This window comes from Lates calcarifer, linkage group LG6 (genome assembly GCF_001640805.2).
Source record: "Lates calcarifer isolate ASB-BC8 linkage group LG6, TLL_Latcal_v3, whole genome shotgun sequence".
In the NCBI taxonomy this organism is placed as follows: Eukaryota; Metazoa; Chordata; class Actinopteri; family Centropomidae; genus Lates; species Lates calcarifer.
The window spans coordinates 14,462,963-14,483,316 of NC_066838.1; the positions used below are offsets into that span (position 1 = coordinate 14,462,963).

General features: G+C 40.7%; 2 protein-coding genes across 2 annotated transcripts in view; one reads left to right on the plus strand and one right to left on the minus strand.

The window, feature by feature from the left end:
• Positions 1 to 296: 296 nt before the first annotated feature.
• Positions 297 to 10,529, minus strand: LOC108889450 (putative helicase mov-10-B.1). The gene is made up of 22 exons (XM_018685895.2): positions 10,419 to 10,529; positions 8,318 to 8,520; positions 7,576 to 7,669; positions 7,219 to 7,366; positions 6,367 to 6,589; positions 5,940 to 6,014; positions 5,236 to 5,398; positions 4,978 to 5,117; positions 4,406 to 4,573; positions 4,071 to 4,177; positions 3,778 to 3,977; positions 3,298 to 3,401; positions 2,623 to 2,720; positions 2,447 to 2,545; positions 2,138 to 2,243; positions 1,920 to 2,037; positions 1,630 to 1,821; positions 1,165 to 1,233; positions 945 to 1,070; positions 714 to 802; positions 522 to 626; positions 297 to 425 (listed from the first exon to the last, which is right to left on the minus strand). Exons 2-22 carry the CDS (start codon positions 8,512 to 8,514, stop codon positions 416 to 418), a joined length of 2,631 nt encoding a protein of 876 aa, XP_018541411.1. The 5' UTR covers positions 8,515 to 8,520; positions 10,419 to 10,529; the 3' UTR covers positions 297 to 415.
• Positions 9,570 to 20,354, plus strand: part of fkbpl (FKBP prolyl isomerase like) — a 48,780-nt gene continuing 37,995 nt past the window's right edge. Inside the window, exons 1-4 of the mRNA XM_018685897.2 lie at positions 9,570 to 9,684; positions 13,386 to 13,752; positions 14,295 to 14,344; positions 14,785 to 14,830. The gene's annotated coding sequence lies outside the window, so the exon portion shown is untranslated. The remainder of the gene's footprint in view (positions 9,685 to 13,385; positions 13,753 to 14,294; positions 14,345 to 14,784; positions 14,831 to 20,354) is intronic.

Sequence of the window (20,354 nt, forward strand, 5' to 3'; positions counted from 1 at the left end):
ATTCAGATACCTTGAAACAGGCTATACATACGTACGTAAATATTTTAGGCTTGAAATTTGTCACTCTGTATTTTTGTGAAATTCATCAATCATATTAGATTAACAAATTTAGACTGACCTAAATCTATAGCCCAGTTTAACATAATGTTGACTGTCTGTGCAGTCTGACTGTATTTAACTGTATTTTGATGATGTTGGTAGATATGTTAGATATGAGATACTTAGATATGAGATAGATATGCTTTTAGATGGGCAGTTGTGTCTTGTGTCTGTGTCCTGAGTGAAAAAGACACACTTATTTGTCAGTTTCTCATCTAGTTTTTTATTCTTACTCTTTTTGATGTCAAATGCTGGAGCACAAGGTCAGTGTGCTCAGTCTGTAGGTTCCTCCACCAGGGATCCAAATGATGCTGAATCACTCTTCACTGTGGACAGCGACAGGACACCTCCTTAGTCTTCAAGGCAATTTCCAGACAATGGAAAGACACTCAGTGCCAAGTATGTGTGAATGTGTTTATTACCGGAGGGTCAGTGAGTGTACAGGAGTCAGTGCAGTGTCCTCTTTTTCTGCATCAGAGACTGTAATACCACGGTAAGCCCCCTCTTTGGAGCAGTAATGAATAAACCTAAAAATAGAGGTTAGTATATGAAACATATAAGAGTTATATATATATATTTGCCTGTATTATACTGATGAAAACTTATGGCCTTACTTGTTCCACATATGGTCAGTTTTCAAGACTCGTGGGTCTCCCACCACAACCAGTAGAGATCGGGCTCGGGTCATCATCACATTGAACCTCTGAAGAGACAGTCTCAGTAAGTGTAATGTATTAATGTGTGTCTATGAATTGGTCTACTGGTGCACTGTGGACAGAAATGGTTTCGGAGAATAAAATTTCTCCTCATTATTATGCAAATGTTAGCGCAGTAATGTTTATCACCTTCTCGTTAGTAATAAAACCTAGAGTGAATCGTTGCTTTTGTGCAGTCAGTTTGGGATTGCTGCGCACTGCAGACACTAGAATCACATTGAACTCTTTGCTCTGAAACTGCTCCACTGAACCAACCTATGAACATATAAATGCAAGGTTTGTTAGGTACAGTTCCAAAGTCACAAAGTTCCAAAGTTTCACAACGAACAATCACTTTCATTCTCCATACCAGTACATTTTCCAAGTTTTCCTTCCTGAGATCTTTGTCCATCTGAAGGGCATTCTGGATCATCTCCACCTGTCAGCACAAAAACAGGGGACAGTGTGTACAGGAGTGCCTTTATCATATGTGGCATTGGTCATTACAGTGCCTGAAAGCACTTTACCAATGTTGTATGGATAAAAGTGATTCAATTCAGTGAACACCCTGCACATAAAATAAAAATGGTCTCTTTAGTATCTCTTTTCCTGATCCCACTTGTCCCATACTCTTGCCATTTAAAGTGTCTTGTCACTGGTTTTACAGAGGTGTGGCCATCTATATGTGAAATTCATTTTTGGATGCAGGGATTATTTTTTGTATGCATGTTTGCATGACGCCCAGCCACTGGGGAGAAATGGCAGCAAAACTGACTTGTAATACCATATCCAGGTGTATTAACGTATCCATGGATTACTGTAATAATATACTCACTTGTTTTCTGTATGGGGAAATGATGCCAATCTCTCCTGGTTCAATTTTGGTCACACCCTTTTTGTGAAGATGTTCAACAAGAGATTTTAAGTATTCCTTCAACACCTGCACCTCTGCTGTGTTGTAAACAGAAGGATTGTTGTCATCACGTTCAATAGTGCCTGCCACTCCATGGAAGATCACAGGGAAACCCTGAGACATGGGAAGAGAAATGAGAATAGGGTTGGAAAGAGAAAGAGAGAGAGAGAGAGAGAGAGTTGCATATATGCACGTGTGTGTGTCTACATTACTTTCTTGGGCAGGCGTTCCCATTTGCAGTATGAACTGCAATTCTTTTTATGAGCATATGGCTGAAGTTCTCCTTTATAAAAGAGCTCATTGGGAATTTTCAGAATTGCAGGATGGGACCTGAGAGAGAGAAAAATGGGGAAGTGCAGACATCAAAGAGCTGGTTTAAAAGTAATGTTGCAAGATATAGCAACAGATTTAGGTGTCACCAGTACCACACCTGTAGTTCCTCAGTAATTTGGTGACAAAGCGATTGTTGAACCCATATATGTCACGTGACTTGTACAGGTCGATGTCTCTCATCAGACGCTCCAACAAGGACACACCTGCACAGAGCATCTGGTGAGTTACTGGCTTAACAAATCTTCAACTGTCACTATCATTTTCAGATTTTGCATCAGATAAACATTTGATGCATTAAACAATTGATATATTACCGAAACTAGAAACTGATACTTATGGTTTTGAAACTTCACACACCCTATTAGTGTTTCACTACATATATATACACTGTATAAATAGTCCTCACCCATGCCATGTTTCTCTGCAATTCTGGATGTGATGATGGGGCCTAACTGTTTAGGGTCTCCAGCCAGCACTACCTGGCATCTCTGTGGTGTCAGTAAACCTATGGGGCAACCACAGAAACATTAAAGGCAAGCCTCATGCAGAATATCACTTACTGTATGTTAACTTGGTTGTTACCTGCTATAGGGATGATACACTCTGTTTCTGTAGCCTGGCCTGCCTCATCCACAAAGATGTAAGTGTAATGATCTGGAGGAACCCCCTCTGTCACTAGCCTGAAGACAGAGAGCAATACAGCTAATCTTCATATTCAGATTAAGGGAATGCAGTTGTAGTACCTGTATAAATGTAATATAATGCAAATGTGTTCATTAGAGGACAATGGGAGTGCTGTGAATCTCTCAGGCATTAATATCTGTACAGTAACTGTGTGAGTGTAAAAAAGGGAATTGCATTTCACATTAAAAAAGAAAAAAGAAAAAAACAACAACACAGGTTTGATTAGTAAACATGTACTTCACAGGATGATATCAGGAACACTGTATCTGTTACTGCATTTGTTGAATCACACCCGTTCTGAGTAAGCTACGTTATGTGTGCCAGTATGTGCATTACCACAATACCTGGAACTGGCACACCAAAATGCAAATTTAATATTGCTTTTAGTCCTTTTCCTGCTGCGACATGCTAAAATAAGCATCTGTTGTGAGAGATTGTTATTGGCTATTCCAAGAGCATTACCTTTCATTCATACCATTCATACCAAATGTAAAAACATATTTTATATGTGACTCTATTAGCATTTGTTGAAATTCAAATTTAGATAATATTGCATTGCTTTAGCTACTGTACCTTCCTGCGGTTATCAGGGTGGTGACCATGATCTTATACTTCATCAGCTCCTCTTTAGGGGGAATCATAAGAGTGTTTGATTCCAGGTTCAGGTTGCAGCATAACTATAGAAAACAACCAAGCACATATAGGCCAAAAGTAAGTTTGATAGCACTAAACTAAACTAAATAATACTACATTCACACTGACACAGCTTCCCTCTCTAATTTGATGAATCCCTTGCTGAGAGATAGGTGTTGAGGCAAAGCACAACTTAGTCAGGATTTACTTGAAACAATAGGGTATCACAGAATGAAAGATGTTATTCGATAGAAGTGAATAAGGAGAACTCTTTACAAATCTGTTTTGAAGCTTCATAAACAATCTCTGTTAGAAACTGTTGTTTTTGTGACCAAATATTCATTTCTGCTGTATGTTGTATTTATGCTAATGTCGATGTTTATTTATTTCTAAGGAAGCAAAAAAAAGAGGAGTGTAGACCTTTATATTTTCAGGAATGTTTTTCACAGGGCAGCTTTGGGCATACAAGCGATACAACTTGCACTTGCCAATCCTTCCCTCCAGAATCTTCTCACAGAGGTGATCAGTTGCGCTGTTAGAGGGAGCGCAAGCCAGGATGGTGCATGAGTCCTGAGTTTTTATTATCTGCTTGATGGCTTCCACCAAAGTCACCGTTTTGCCTGTTCAACACATGGAAAAAAAAATTACATGTTGAGAAATGTTTATAGGTAAGCATCAGGGTACATTCACATACACAAATGCATGTGCAGTACCTGTGCCAGGTGGACCAAATACCAGGTAAGGGGCAGGTTTTGCAGAACGGGCTACAATGTGATGAATGGCCTTGCACTGCTCTGGGTTGTTCTCAAGCCCTGACAGCCTAACGACAGTGAGACATATGAGCAAAGGAATCATGTGAGAGCTGAGCCACAGTTAAGTGAGTCACTGTTTACATGCAGGTGTGTTTACACACACAGGGAAAAAATTATTTTAGCTACAGATGAGATGAAAGGCAAACAGACTCAATAAGATGTATTAAAGTGCGACCTTGTCTGTATCACATGCTTTGAATATTTTCCCTGGATTCTTGACTTTGAGGTAGTCTGACCTGAGTAGATGCGAATGGTGGGTAGAAAGTTGTCCGGTGGGGAACAACACCTCCTTCAGACTGTGCTTGTACACTAGCGCTGCTGCTCTATGCTGCATACACAGGGGCATACGGTTGATAGAGAAGGTGACTCTGAACCTCTTGCCCTCATTGAAGCTGCTTAGGAACCTGCATTCGAGTCACATGTATTTGGTGAGTGTTATGTATAGAGAAAATAACAAACAGCAAACTTCAACCAAGAACCCACTTAGTGCCCTGTCTACACATCATTAGAAATATTAAGCCAGGATTATTTCTTTCCCCTTCTTTCTTATGAAGCTTTTGAGGAGACACAATGGTCATTAGTATCTTCCTTTCTCAGGGTCAACAAGTCTTAAACTTGTTGCAGGTAGCTCAAACTAGAGCATTAGAAGTAGAGGTTTTCAAACAGTTGACTGTGGAAAGACTGCTCCTTTTAAGATGGATTTCTTAATGCATAGTTTTCATCTAGCTGTTTCTTATATGGTTGAAAATTTAATTCATACTGTATACAGTGGAGCACTTCTTGTTTTTATACAATGGTCTGCTCTTACTTTTCACTGAATTTTGCATAGACCTGCTCCGTATCCACATGATGGACCCAGCCTTGGTAATATTTATTTTCCAAACCTGACCGGTCTAAAGGAAACACCAGTATCTGGTTCTTGGGCAGCTTCGGTGAGACACCTGGAATCTGATAACACAAAACATTAATGTGTAACACACTGTGTCATTCTGAGTTGTGGGGGTAAAAGTTGGTGGCCAAAGCAGTGACAGTTTTTAGATCTTATTTTGTGTGAGAGATGAATCACCCGCAGAACCAGCAGGTCTGTGTTGTTTTTGTATCTGAACATGGGAACATCATCCTTGTGGTATTGCTCTATATCTGTCTTCAGCTGGAGCTCCTCGAGATGCAGCAGCAAGTGGAACCTCTGGGAGTAGTTCTTCCAGTTCAGAGAATTCTTCTGCAGGTCCCTACAGAGATCCCAGTGGCATAAAAAGGCATGGAAAAGTGGGTCACTTCTACAGGAACAGCAGACAGGTGAAGTTATAACATCAGAGTACTGTATTTCCTGCCCTGAGAGCATATGGCTCATTGTGGCATTTTTTTTTTTTTTTTGAACTCTCTATTGATCATCCAAGACAGCTCGATTTTATTGTACACATAACATGGTGGTCAGGACAACATGTCTATTAAGGTTGAGATGTTGTATTTTCACATAGTGTTTATTTGATATTAACCGCTCTTTGCTCAGGGCGGAGTGAGACTGTTTTAAAGATGAGTCATTAATGAATGAAAAACTTGTTTTCCTTTACTTGGAAGTTTTATGCAATATGTTGCCCAAATATTTGTTTGGTTGTTAATGACGCCCAGCATGCACAATTTGCTGCCAATTCTGGGTCAAAACATGAATTAATTTACCATAACAGTAACTCAAAGTTTAACTCAAAGTTAAATCTGGTACAGATTAATTTTGCCTTCTCACTGAAAGCATGTGCAGGTGAAAATACGTACATATCTGATTTCTTGAAGTTTTTTATATCGTTGGGCATCAAGTATTTCTTTAAAGGAACCACACACTTACGAAAACTGGAGTGGAAAAACAAAGAAAAAAAAACACACATTAATTAGCACGAGTGATATAGTTGTCTCTGTGAATAGAGAATACATTAATTTTATGATGTTGGGCAACATAATAGATGGTATAACTGATAAACTGTCTCTCACATTCAAACTTTCATGGAAATTTCTGTTAATTTTATTTCTACCTAACAAAGACCTTGAGAGAAGGCATTAACAGACAAAGAAAATACATAAAATAAATATAAAAATATAAAATACAAATATTATACTGATTGGATGACTTGTTAAGCAATACTGTACAGCATAATCAACACACTAACATAAATAACTTGAATATCACATGATATTAATGTGTTACCTTTCCCGAGATGTCAACGTCACAGTTTGGAAGTCACACAAAGAGTTTGTGGCTGCGTGGAGGAGCTCCTCACTAAAAGATGTCAGATGAATGACTTCTATGAGGCGCATGATCTCAAATTTAACTGAAGTCTGCAGGCCTGTTTCAAACTTGAAGACCAGTAACTGTTCAAAGAAGCCTGCATGGTCACAATAGAAGTGAACCTTGATCTTATATGCCTCTCCTAGAAACAGTGTGGGAGGGGGAAAAAAAGGTGGAGAAATTAGTTTTATATGGAGTAATGTTACTTTGTGAAATGTGAATTAAAATGGTAGATATTTTAAAGCTGGAATCCTTATAAAAACACACTTATTAGAAATCATACATTTATTATACGCCACTGTTTTGCATGTTGGAGTCAGCATTCAGCATCATCAAACCACCAAATATGTTGCAACATTTGTGCAAAGCCTAACTGAACATCTGAAGAAATGTGCAAAAGGAGACTTCACTATTACTAGTCAGTGAATCCTCATGTTTCTTTTATGATTACAGCTCAAAGTATTTATATCCCATTCATAACAATTGTTGAATTTTCTATCTTTTTTCCAAAAAATTCAGTGTATTATACACATTGGATCGAAGCTTTGTTTTGGTTTCACTAAATCTTCATGGCAAGGTAAACTATACACAGTCACTACCTGTGTTGTTTGTGTTCTTTCTCCTTGTGAAACCACAATTATGAATAATGTGCGTGATATGGGTAATTGCAGGAAACTGCTTATTTGTCACTGGTATCAGTATTCACTAACCACCAACAACAGCATAAACCCTTTTGCAGGTGCAGCATGAGTGTGTGTGTCCTCTTCATACCTGGTCTAAGAGAGTGTTGTTTGACAGTATTGATGATGTTTCCATGACAATCTCTGACAGTGAAAATGTTCTTTACAAGGTCAGAAGCCCAAAAAGTTAAATAAACTGTATGGGCACTGGAGTTCTTCACAGTGATTGGCACAACTTTCTGTTGGGCGGGAAACATGTTACATGTAAACTGTGTTATCAATAGGAGCCATGGGCAAACATATGTCCATGCGCACACACACACATACACACAAACACACACACACACGGTATGACAGTGGTGTGTGAGCTCCAAAAAAAAAATTATCTAAACTATCTGCTTCTACTCATACTTCATGTACATTTACTAGTCCTCATAGTTTGTCTCACCTTGTTTTCATGCACAGTGAGGCAAATCTTCTCCTCTGCTGATGCAGGGTCTGAGGTTACAGAGACCTCATACTGATTGGAGATTAGCTGAGCCCTGGGTTGTTGGACAACAACAAACATTTTTCTGAAACATGTACAGTACTTCTATTATTCTGAAATTAGGATGTACTGCCGCTATCCTTCCTGACTTGGGTGATAACACAAAGTCAGCTAAGGAAACACAGGCTGCTGAGGTAGAATCAGTGTAAACACCAGCACAGAACACAAGCAGATGAACAGCGAAGACTGAGAAAAAAAATCATCCAGGGCGGCGCCTGTCTTCACAGCTCTTGACCACATCAGAGGAAGGTTGGTTAGGCTGGTTAGATTTGAGGGCTGTGCAGTATTTGTACTGTATGTGTGTGTCTCAGTTGTTATGAAAATTGCAGTTTTAAGCAGTTACAAGTTTTTTTTTACAATACACTGTCAGTTTGAACAAAAAAGGTTCAAAAACTCTTATTTTAAGTAGAAAATAATTTATACTTTATAAAAAGCAGTAAATGAGCTTTGATAGGGGAGAAGTTATAAAGAAAAGAAGGGAGAAATATTTCCATTTACTTATTTGGCTATTTACTTATACTTATCATAAGCCACAGAGTGTTTTAATGTCATGATAATCAGAAGTATGCCACCTCTGATTATCAGTAATTATTCATCCTTAAATCTGTCTGAGCCTTAGAGATCTAATTAGAGGCTTTCTTACCTGTATTGCTGAAATAGTTTTGCCACTTTCAGTCGGGCTTGAATCTTTTGGCGGGCCTGCTTAGCCATCTGTGCTTCAACATGGGACGTATTCTGTGACCCATTTATAGGGCCGGATGTGCCCAGTTGTGCATACTGGACAGAACACACTGCAGGCGACTTCTGCGGCCTCCGTTTCTGCTGGTGAAGTAAACTCATTTGGTCCTGATGGAAGTGAGAGAGAGAACCAGAAGGGACCATAAACCCCCTCTCTACAGTAGGAGTATACTGGGTCTGCTTTAATAGACAATGTATCAAATAGTTCTTGTGCAGGCATGAGCATTTGACCAGTCAAAACATAGTTCCTCCATCAGAGGTCACAAAGTAACTACTGCAAGCAACTAGCAGTCATTCCCCCTAAGCAGTCCTGTCCAGCCCCCAGTGCAAGTAACACAAAATTACTAAGCAAAATAGTATTAGGTAGCGTAAGATAATAATAAGTGATAAGTTCTCAAATTTAATACAATAAGATTTATGAAATTATTGCTAGTTGTGGTATCTGTAGTGTATAGTAAATATACAGCACGTTGAAAACGTTTGAAAACGTTCAAACTCGAATTCTTTCTGCTGCATGACAACTACCCCATGCAAACAGCCAGAGTGATAAAGAGCAGTGACAAGAAGGACAAGGGGTCCTCCAACAGAGACTGATCTGAACGTCATGGGGTCGGTCTGAAATTACATGAGGAGACGGAGGACACTGAGACTGATAGTTCCACAGAGGAACCGTGGCAACCTTGAAAATCTGTACACAAGTGTACCGGGGAGAACCGATGGTCAGCTCACACCAAGTATTGATTTGCTTTAGTGTTTATTGCACTTTATATTAGATCTAAAACTAGGGCTGCACAATTATAGTGAGTGACTCACGTCTGCGATCGTTTGCGATCCTGACGTTTTAAGTGCGGACTCAGCTGTACGTCAAATCAAGCGCTCCTTAAACAAACAGGTGTCATGCCGCTGCGCGCGCACCCTGTAGCGGCAGTTCAAAATAACAACAGAGGGCAGGTGGTTAAAACGAAAAGCAGTGTGGAGCAGAAAATCTGTGAAGATTTTGTTTGTTTGTTTGTTTGTTTGTTTTTGGAAGTTTTGCCGATTTAGGATGAATGATATTAAACAGGAACAAATAATTTGCAAGGAGTGCACGAGACTTAGACAACGCAACGAGACAAAGCAACACAACACAACACAATTTGTTCGACCACCTGAAAAAACACCACAATCTGCAGTGGAATTAATGGCCAGGCCAGGAGGAATATCGTCACCTAACTGAGCGACGACACATCCATGAAGACAGACTGATATAATCTGCATTTAATTTGGCTAGAGGTATGTGTCCAGTAAACACTGAGTTAGCAGTGCCCTGTTGTTTTCACTTTGGATAAAGACGTTTTGGTACAATTGTATTTATATTTTGCTTCTAGGAAATGCACTGTGAATAAGGACCACCCTTAATTTAGCAGGAGTGTAACACAACATGGAGGTGAAAGCAGTGCTCTCTTTATCTAATGTGAAAGTGCCATCAAAATGTTTTGTCTCTAAAATCAGTGAATAATCGCTACAAATAATCGCGATTATTATTTTGACCATCATCGTTCAAAGTCTCCACTATACTTTTGTACAACTCTAAATATAGGCTTAATACTAAACATAATATCTCGGATTAATATTATTATGGACACGTCTTACAGAAATACAGTGATATTACATTAACAGCGATCAATGTATTTCAGTCCTTAGCTAGCTAATTGTTGCTAGCTAGTTTTATCCGCTAGTTGGCAGCGAAAGTGCTACTTAGCTAGCTTAGGTGGAGCAGCATTTGAAGTGTTAGGCAGAAAGGGGACAGCAAGAGTAAAACTAGCTATAAGTAAGAACACTAAACATAAAATGACTGGATGCAGCGGTAAGTATAAGGCTATAAGTGTAACATTTAGTTAATGTTTGCTAGATAGCATGCTAACTTTGCTAATAACCCTGAAACACCCTTAGCTAACATTAATCTCAGCTGCACTGGTAGTAGGCTATTTGCTCTTTAGCAAACATGTATAGTAGTAGTAACTTACTTTAAAGGCAGACAACAGGGAGTTAACAGGATGAGAAACTGGTTTAACAAAGTGAATTTAGTTTAGTTTAATTTGAAGACAAGCAAATTGCCGGTTTGGGTGTTTCCTAGTAACCTGGAACTCTTGGAAAATCATGCATGAAACTGATAGAATTAATGTCTGTTTATGTTTATGTTAGCTGAATGTCATGTCTATGGCTCCTTGCCCTTCCAAGTCGAGGAAAAGCTTAGGCACAATAGGGATCACAGAAATTAGAAGGATGAGAAGGAGTGGACACAACAGCTTTTACACTTAATTTCCTGTGAAATCACAAGAAAAGCTTATTTGAACACTGCTCCCGAACAAAGGGGGATGTGATGGTGAATGACTCTGTAACAACTGGCTGATGCTTGACTCATATTCCATCTTTATTTCTTTTTTTTTCTTTTTCTTTTTTTTTTTTTTACATTTGCCACTAGAGGGCAGCACAGACTAATTTGTGCTCACTCTGTTTAAGCAGACATTGATGACTGTCATTGCTTTTTTGTTCATGTTTCTGATAAATGCAGGTCTACAATTTTAGTAAGATGTACATTACATTAATCTGTGCTATCAGTTGTGTCCCAAAAGATGCTAGTTATGTTTGATTTGATTCAGTTCAGTCTCTTCACTTGCCATACAATAGTTTCTATTTAAGGACTGTCTCTGCAGTGCTTGGTGAGCTCAGAGTGACTGTATCATATTTTTTATGGATGCATTATAATATTTCTGAAAATTTGTCGTTTGTGTAATATATTCATTATATTTGTCAATGTTAATATAATTGTTGTACAGTCAGTAGTTAAATCAGTCACACTAAACACAGACAGATGTGTTAGATGTTGTTTTATGTTGTAACATTGAACAGTAAGCACAGGGGGGATCTAATGAGGGAGGAATAATTATCATGATAGTTATTATGATGTTATATTTGATATATTTTCATATTAGAGCTGAAACAATTGGGGGTCAATTGAAACAAGACATCTTCTCAGCCCTGAGAAGATTTGAAGTTGGTTCACTATTTTTTGATGTTTCTTAGACTAAATTATTAACTGATTAAATGAAAAAAAAATATATATATATGAATTGATAATGAAAGTAATTATTAGTTACAGCCCTCCATTATATAGTTTTAGCTCATAACTCTTTTTTTTCTGGATCCACGTCAAGATTTCTTTATTTTCATCGTTCTGTCAGACTGTCAGAGTGTGCAGAAATCTGAAAGTACGTGCATGCAAATGGTTACAATTTAGATTTACAAACAGCAACAGACAGGGACCAAAGTGTGTGTGTGTGTGTGTGTGTGTGTGTATCTGAGCGTAGGAGGTGTCTACTGACAACTCTGAAGAAAGTTTGGAAGTGGCCAAATTGAGGATTAAAGGGACAGGGGGGTCGAGTTTGTTTGACACAAAATCTTCAGAACAACCAGAGGTGTTTGTTTATCCTGATCAGTGTTGGTGCTGTGCATGTGTCTGTTTGTGTATGTGTGTGTTTATGTCAGCCTCCTATCCGTCTGCCTGTCCTTGTTTGTGTTTGAAGCTGAGTTCTGTTAGACTGTGTGATGACTCAGCCGTCCAGATTGTCTTACTGTACTGTCTGTTATCCCCTACGCCGACAGTGACTCAGTGATCATCTCGCTGTCCTGGTGGCCATGACCCCATACAAGCCAGAATCACACCCAGAGAGCAGAGTTTGATTGTTTCTGTGTGTGTGTGTGTGAGAGAGAGAGAGAGAGAGGGACAGAGTGCCCCTGATAGCAGTGTGCATGAGTAACTGTTTATCTAACAACATGTCGATGCATTGTGTGTGTGTGTGTGTGTGTCAATGACCCAGAGGGACACCAGGGCCAAGAAATGACTTAAACGGCCGCAGCTGCATTTCCATGGCAACAGGGTGTTTTAATGGAGGGACATTATGGGCTAGAGAGCAGGGTAATGACCGCTCTGGCCGTCGGAATGCCTTGATCTTATCACCATGGCGAGAGGGGATGCTCCCACTTTCTGATGGTCTAATAGCCCCTGCTCTAATAGACAGGCAGCCCGGGCCACTGAGGTCACCCGGAAACACAGGACCACCCCTCCCTCTAACATGCACACAAACACAAACCTGTAACACTGCTTTGCCGCAGGAGCTCACCTTAACTGTGTCCAGTGTGTTCTCTGGTTAAAAGGTCTGACCTATTACAGCACTGCCTCTCTGAAAAAAAGCAAAAAGGCTGCATGTAGCGAGTATATTTGCAATGGAAATGTAATCAATGGCCAGCTCTTCCAGGAGAGGAGAGGAAGAAACAAGGGAATGGATGAGGAGAGAGCAGAGGAGAGATAAGAGCTTGTTGAAAACCTGTTTGCAGAAGAATGGCCTGTCACTGTTTTGGCACCCTCAACACACTCTCGCACTCGCACACCCTCCCGAATCTCACACAGCACGGCAGAGTGTATACACGGACAAATCCTATAAGTCCATTTGAATACCACAACAGTCTTCTCCTAATCTGTTTGTTTGAAATCTGTGATGAATCGGCAGTTTTCAGCAGGACCCAACGCAGGCCTTATCCACACCTATTTGTCCATGTTAAGGGTTGAGTTATTTCTCAACACGATTGGTTGGATGCCAGTGGAGGAGTGTGTGTCTGTGTGTGAATGTTGCTCTTTATCTCACTCAATGAGTGAGTGGAGGTTGGCTGTAAGGCTATCTGTCCTTCTCAGACACCCAATCTGTCTCTGTCAATGTGCTTGTAGCCTGTGCACACACACATACACACTCACACACACGTACATTGATGAACTGGCCTCCTCAGCAGTGACGTTACCTTTGCTATATGCCACGTTACTGTGTATTTGATACTATCCCAGAGCAAAAACGACAGTAAAAAGTAACTGAAATGAGTTATTTTTCATTTGGATGTAGTTTCTTAAAGTCTCTGTTTCTCTGTCCTTCTCTGTCAAGACAGGCAGACAGACAGGGCTCAGGGTGAGAGCTGCGCCTGTACTGAAGTGTCCCATTGAGTTTGGCTGAAGTGGACTTATCTCCTACCATCCCTCCTCACATCTCACTCTCTCCTGGATCCAGACAGGGCTTAGCGCCACTCTCATCCTGCCCTCCTCACACCAGAGAGGCCTCTCTCCTCTGGGCTCAGTCCCACACTCAGATCCCTTCAACCACACAACCCTCCTTGCAGTTGGCAGAGTGCTGCATGATGCTGCAAGGTGATGAGCTTGTCTCTGAGGACTGGACAGTTGATGGTGATGGTGATGATGATGTCCCCAGAAATGGTGATGCCACTGCTTAAGATCCTGCGACTCATCAGTTGACGGTAAAGACATACAACCAGGAAAATGGGGCACATGTCCTGAATGTTTGCAACTAAACATTGCAGACTGCGCACATTTAAAATAGATATCACAGTGTATCAGACCATCTGCACATTCTTTCTCAGTGTCTCCAAGCGAAGGCTACCTGTATGCCGATCTGTAGTATATGTATTTTCACATTAACCAATAAACTTGCAGCTACAACAAGACAGCTACACAGAACACACTTACCCACCAACCTGAGGATAAGTAATGGATAAATGGTTGAAACGTCCACCTTGTATAACTCAAAGTGGTAGAGTTAATGCAAATTTGACCAACGATTTGAATAACAGGGTTGAATAACTTCCCTGCTCTACAGTACGACCATCAGGTTAATGTTGTTGGTAGAGTAGAGTGACTATGCTCAGACATTATATCTGACATTTCTACCCTTTGGCTGTCAAGTGTTCAGATTGCTGAGAACAAGTGCAACACACCACATCACACTTTCTAAAGTTTGACCTTGGTTCTCATTTAAATCATCATCTTTTCCCTCATTTAGCTTCTTGGCCAGTAACATGTAGGACACAAGGAACGGATACAAGAATAAAGGTGAGGAATCCAAGCAAAACCTATTTGCCAAATTTTTTATTTAACTATTTTTTAAAAAATGTCTTGTCTTTGTATGATGAGTGGATGTTGTTTTGTCTGTGAAGTTACTGCTGCAGTATTTTCCCTTAAAATTGGGTCCATACAGGATTAAATAACTAATCACATGCTATTTAATCTCATTTGTTTAATCTGTACAAAAACTAAAGTGTAACAATGACACTTGGGTTTTATGGGGATCTTGTTGTTACTGTGAGGTTGCCAGGCAACCAGCGGTGACTCTCAGAAGGTACTGTACCCAGCCAAGAAATAGGTTACTACAGGCTACTACAGGTAGCTTCATACTTGGTACTGATCATATAACTCTCATGAAGAAAGCAGATAAGCGTGTTTCCTGTATGTCAAACCTTTAAAAATCTTGTATCTTTTTAAATTATTTTCAGATCTCGACCTGGTGAATGAAGGAACATGGAAACAAGGATGCATAAAGTAAGAATTAATGTTCTATTCTATGGTATTTTGATACACATAAACATTTGGCTGAGATGCACAAACTATGTTGACAGTGAAGCTGTGCAAACCTAAATACTTAAAGCTAGAGCCATCCCATGTAGCATAGAAAGTGCGTCAGACCACATTTAGTGATGCCTCTTGTTGTTTCTGTATGAGGACAAATGGACATATTGCAGTATTTCATTTATGTGTGTTTGGGCAAGGACCTCACACATAGCTGTTTGCAGTTATATTTGAATGTTGTTTGCACCCTCATGTCGAGTAAAATCCCTGCGAAGTGACAGTAGGACTTATTTACTATGCCTAATGAATTGATAGTCATCTGTAGTTAAATTTCAGGGGTTGAGTTTGAGACTGTGATGACATTTTTATCTGTGTTTTGTGTGTATCATTAGATACATATTTATGAGACTTAATTGTTTATATAGCATGTCCTGCGTGTACAGCTTTGTTGTACTTGTGTGTTGTTGTGAAGTGGAATCATGTTTATTGATTTGTGTACCACAAGTAGGAGACTTTTCAAGCATAAACAGCTTTCTCCCTCTCTCTCTGTCGCGGCCACTCCCCCTCCATCAGTCTAAACTGTAGGGTTACAGAGTAGTTTGCAGCAGCAGGGTGGCCATATTCTCAGACCCCCACCCCATTCCAAACCAATCCAAGACACAAACCCCCTTCAACATCACCTTCCTTTACAGCAAGTAACTCCAATCAGATTACATGTTCCTCGTGCTGCTGTTGTTGTTGTATATGGCTTCAGTCTCTGTGAGGTAAACAGCTGTTGGTGTGTGCTCTAGTGTCTGATAAACACATTAGACGGTTGTTTACTCTCCCCTAAACTATCCCAGTTCAAACACTTGATAGAGATGGAGCTCCAAGCCAATAATGAAGATGTGAGCATGGTTATAGCACTGTGACTAGCAAGAATAAAATTTTAACACACTCATGCACACAAGCACAGAAATGCCTTTAAGTCATGTTCCCTTTTAACATTTGAGTAGCTAGGATGAAACCTTTGTTCCAGCTGTCTTATATCATTTCAACCTTTCCCTACACTCATCCATACCTTGATATTAAGGCATCTATCATCAGCCTTTAAATGGCATTTTATGAGTTACTTTTAGTGTTTGTATATAGTATATGTGTTTGAATAGTGGAGCTGGTCAGTCAGAAACTCTAAACACGCTTTTCCCTGCACAAGGAGTTTCGTGAGAGATATCAAAATGATTTATGTTTTTATACCATTTTTGCGTTTGCGTGTACATGGTGGACATAGATGTTTGCATGTGCAGTGTTCTTGTGTGTGTATATCTTTTCATATAAGTTCATGTGTTCCATATGTTATCTATAACATACACCCTAATACAGTGAGGTCGGTGCTTCTGCCTGCCCCCACACTTTCTGCACGAGAGGAGCAGTTTTTCCAGAGTCGAATCACGAACACTGTCAGTAGGAGGATGTGGACACAGCATGATATTGCCAAAACAAGGTGTGGTGTCTCCTAGCCTTTGTGGCAGACAGTGGGTGTAATTGAAATACCCTCGGGCATTGGGACACCACTACCCAAAGTGTTTCTTTTCTCTCCTCCTTTGTCTGTAATTAGGGAGATGGTTTATACTGAGTTATTGTCTCACATATGACTATATTTATTTTTGTTAAGAGTCCTATCATTTAATTTCATTATTGTGTCATCTGTTTTATTCTGTTGCACTGTCTTTATGGCCTGTTACACTGCATTCATCAAATTTCTTTTTACATCACATAATTTGCATGTTGTTTTAGTAGCTGGTTGAAATTTACCTCCGATTTCATAATGAAAGGTCAAATCTTTGATAACAAAGACCAGATATTAACAGTCTCAGTAAAACATCTCCTTTATTGACACGGAATAGAATAAAATACTAGATATATGAGGTCAGTCTCCAGATTTGGGTCCTGTAGCGTTAGTGTTAACGTTGGTTAAGCCTGCATGAAAGCTCTATTATACTTGATTGAATTATCTCCTTACACAGAGTGGGAGGCCAAAGCATAAACAAGTCACGCTGACCGGGGGAGAGGGACAGATGAGTTTCTGTCTGTTGTTTTTGTTACACCAGCACTTTATTGTAAAACTGAAATGATATTGTTCCTGTGGCAGCTCTGTGTAAATGTTTTGTGCGCTGTATTCGTCTATTTCATGCCGAGCGCTTGCTCTGTTTACCAGTGTTTACTGAGCGACTGAGGCTACTGTACTGTGTCCTTGCTCTCGATCAGCTGTCTCAGGGTTGGTAGAGAAGGTGAAGCCCAGTCAGGGGGAAGGGTGGAGGCTTGTTACTGTTGCAGTGGGCTGCAGGCACCGGCAGAATTGTAAAAACATACATGGAGATAAAGATAATACCAAATTTGCTATAATTATATGTCAAGGCCAATTTAAGTGTCAACAAGGATGTAAATCCCAGAAGCGTAAATTCCAGAGGATGAGCAAAGAATGAACATTGGAGAAAGCTGCACCTCAAAACACAAACAAAGCAGTCTCCGACATTCCACACGGAGAGTGTTTGTTTGTGTGGTGTGAGTTTGGGATCCGTCGTACAAGTGAATTTATGTGTCTGTTTAGTGGTTTGTGTTTTTAAAGGTGAGGAGTCTAGGAGACTGGGAGTGAGATGCTGGCTCCAGTGGTGTGGTAAACACATCCACTCCACTCAAAGCAACAATAAACACACAGTTGTGAACATGCTTGAGTACAGGTAGACACTCCAGTGGATGCTTTCACCTTTCTCCCATTTGCCACTTCAGAGGTTATGGACTGATGTCACTTTGGGTTCAGTGTTTAGACTCTTTAAAATTGCATATGGTACACTGACTTAGTGATATTTTTTTCCCAGTAGCAGAAGTTTGAGTACATCTTAGGGATGAGTTGAATTTTGGTTTGATTGTGTGTGCACGCTGGGATGGCTTAGCGCTATCTATCAATGTCACTCAGGTAGCCATGGTATCACTGTTAGTGTTAGCATCAGTGTGTGTCAGCTGGTATTACTCACTGGTATCTATGTCTGTGAGGCCTACACAGTTTGACCCTGACCCCGTATCTCTCCTGTTTCCCACACCTCTTTTCTCTCTTTGACCGCGCACGTGTGTGTATGTGTGTGTGTATGTGTGTATGTGTGTGTGTGTGTGTGTGTGTGTGTGTGTGTGTGTGTGTGTCAGTGTGTCAGTGTGTATTGTCAGGCCCCAAACCCCTAGATTCCCTGGTATGTTGGTGGAATTTCGACTATTTTACCAGGTCACTGTTGTTTGTGCCTTGCGAGGTGTGTCTGTAAATTCCCACACAGGGAGGCAGATAAACACATTCGCACTGTCACATGCATATACAAACCTCGTCACATCGCAGCCCACACCTTGTACGGTGAAGAATTCACCGACTCCAAAAGTCCGACTTGGGGCTCAGCACCAACGATCTTTGTCCCTTAACCCTCACGGTGGCAGTCTGTGAGCTGAACCTGCTGAGTATCCTGAGTCATGACTCTTGGCCTCGTGGTGAATGAGTTATATCACAGATAAATTATGGATGACAAATTGGAGCTGTGTCGGGTCACAAAGGCTTTCTACTTGCGGAAAATTCATTGAGGTCAACCTGCATGCGGTTCTGTGTCAGTAGTTGGAGCAATTATAGAAGCACCGGAAATGTTTTACATGCAACGGTGAGTGAGTGCTGAAATACTGCTCCACCAGCTCAGTGAAATTGTTAGGAAAATTCCAGTTTTATTCTTTTTGTCAGCAACTTGCCAGGTCAAAGAATTGATTTGGCAACCCATTGCCTGTTGGACCGAACTGCAGTTGTTGCTGTGATATTATAAGGATTCGACTGGGATGATTATAAACATGTGTTGCTGTGAGCCTTTATAAGAAGTGACAGAGCAAAGGAAGCAGTTAGTGAAGGTGGAGGGACTGGCGGCAAAGAGGTTGTGGGTGGTGAGGGGTGGACTTTTTTTTTTTTTTTGGCTGTAGGTCTCAGCAGATAAGTGTTTTGTGTCATAATCCCCTTTTTCTCCCTCAATGCGGACACCACCAAATCATAGCCATACTTTCTCTCTCTCTCTCTCTCTCTGTCTCTACACCGCTCGGGTCCTGGCAGGTCACGTAAATATTAGTCTGAGCTCCCTAATAAATATGCACCTCCTACTGCTCCCACAGCCTCCCAATCCAAACCTGTTCCCAACAAAACTGCACCACCTAATACCTAGTGGCTGACACCCACACTGTTGGACAGAGGCAGAGCAAAAGGATGAAAGATGAATGGAAGAGTTGACACTGTCGGCAGCTACACTGTAGGCCAGGTTTTAATCTAGCGGAGCAGGTGTTCTTCTGAGCTCACCTCTTTGCTGGCGAGCCGGAGGAGAGCTTAGCTACATGAGCAAGTTGTTAATGTTTAGGAGGTGTCAACAGGAGACAGATGGTGGTCTTTTAAGTGTTGAAGGTTCTCTGTTGATACACCTAAACTTTATGACCCCTGACCTCAGCAGACTCCACTTCCAACCTCCGGGGGAAAAAAAAAAAAGACCCAGGTTCTACTGGCCCTGAGGTCTAAACTCATCCTCACTGCACACATATACACACTTGTATGTTTGTATGCACTCTCTAGTCAGGAACAGTGAGTGACAGAGTAGAAGGCTTGCTCACATACTGAGGGGGTCCTATCCTAGCCTGCAGGTATGTACATGTGAATATGTGTGTGAAACAGATCGCATGGCAGACACCCGGACCACCCCAAGGTGAATGTTACTGGGGAGTTGTCGGTGGGGCGCTCCGAAGCCTGTATCTGAGGTGTGGGGCAGGAGGGAGGTGGAGGGAAGGCAGTCAGGGAGATGTGGCAGGTAGGGCGAGTAATGATGATGAATTGTGGGGAACATGGTTCTTTCTGCTCAGATTAAGATCTGCTGATAAACATGCCTGCCAGGTCTTTAAGTAACCCTATACATTTCTCTCTCCCCTTCATCCATCCGTTTGACTCGTTTTCTTCCTTCTCGCTGTCTCACACCTACTTTTTTTTCTTTCTATTCTTTCTCAGCAGAAGCTGGATTTTAGAGCTAGATGTTGGAGTCAACTCTTCCACTATAATCTAGGTGGTGGGCCCTTTCCTGTCTGTCCACCTCCTGGACATTTTGTGTATGTGTATGTAGCCTGCATGCATGCGTGTGTATGTAAGTGGAGTGAAGTTCACCCTCTATTCTCAGGGTTGTTGTCATTTGGCAACCAGAGCTCAGACTGACAGCCTGGACATAAGGTTGATAAATCTACATAACTGTCAGTACCGGGACACAGAGAGAGAGAGAGAGAGAATATAGAACAAGTATAAAAAAAGGGTGACACAGTTGAGAATAACTAATGTTGAAATAATGATTGGGGCCATGTGTGCTCTGTGCGTGGCTAATAGTCTAAAGATACTGCAGCAATGTGTGTGTCAGTGTACCAGTTTGCACAGAGTTGGAGTTACAACTGGGCATTTATTGTTCTGCAGAAAATA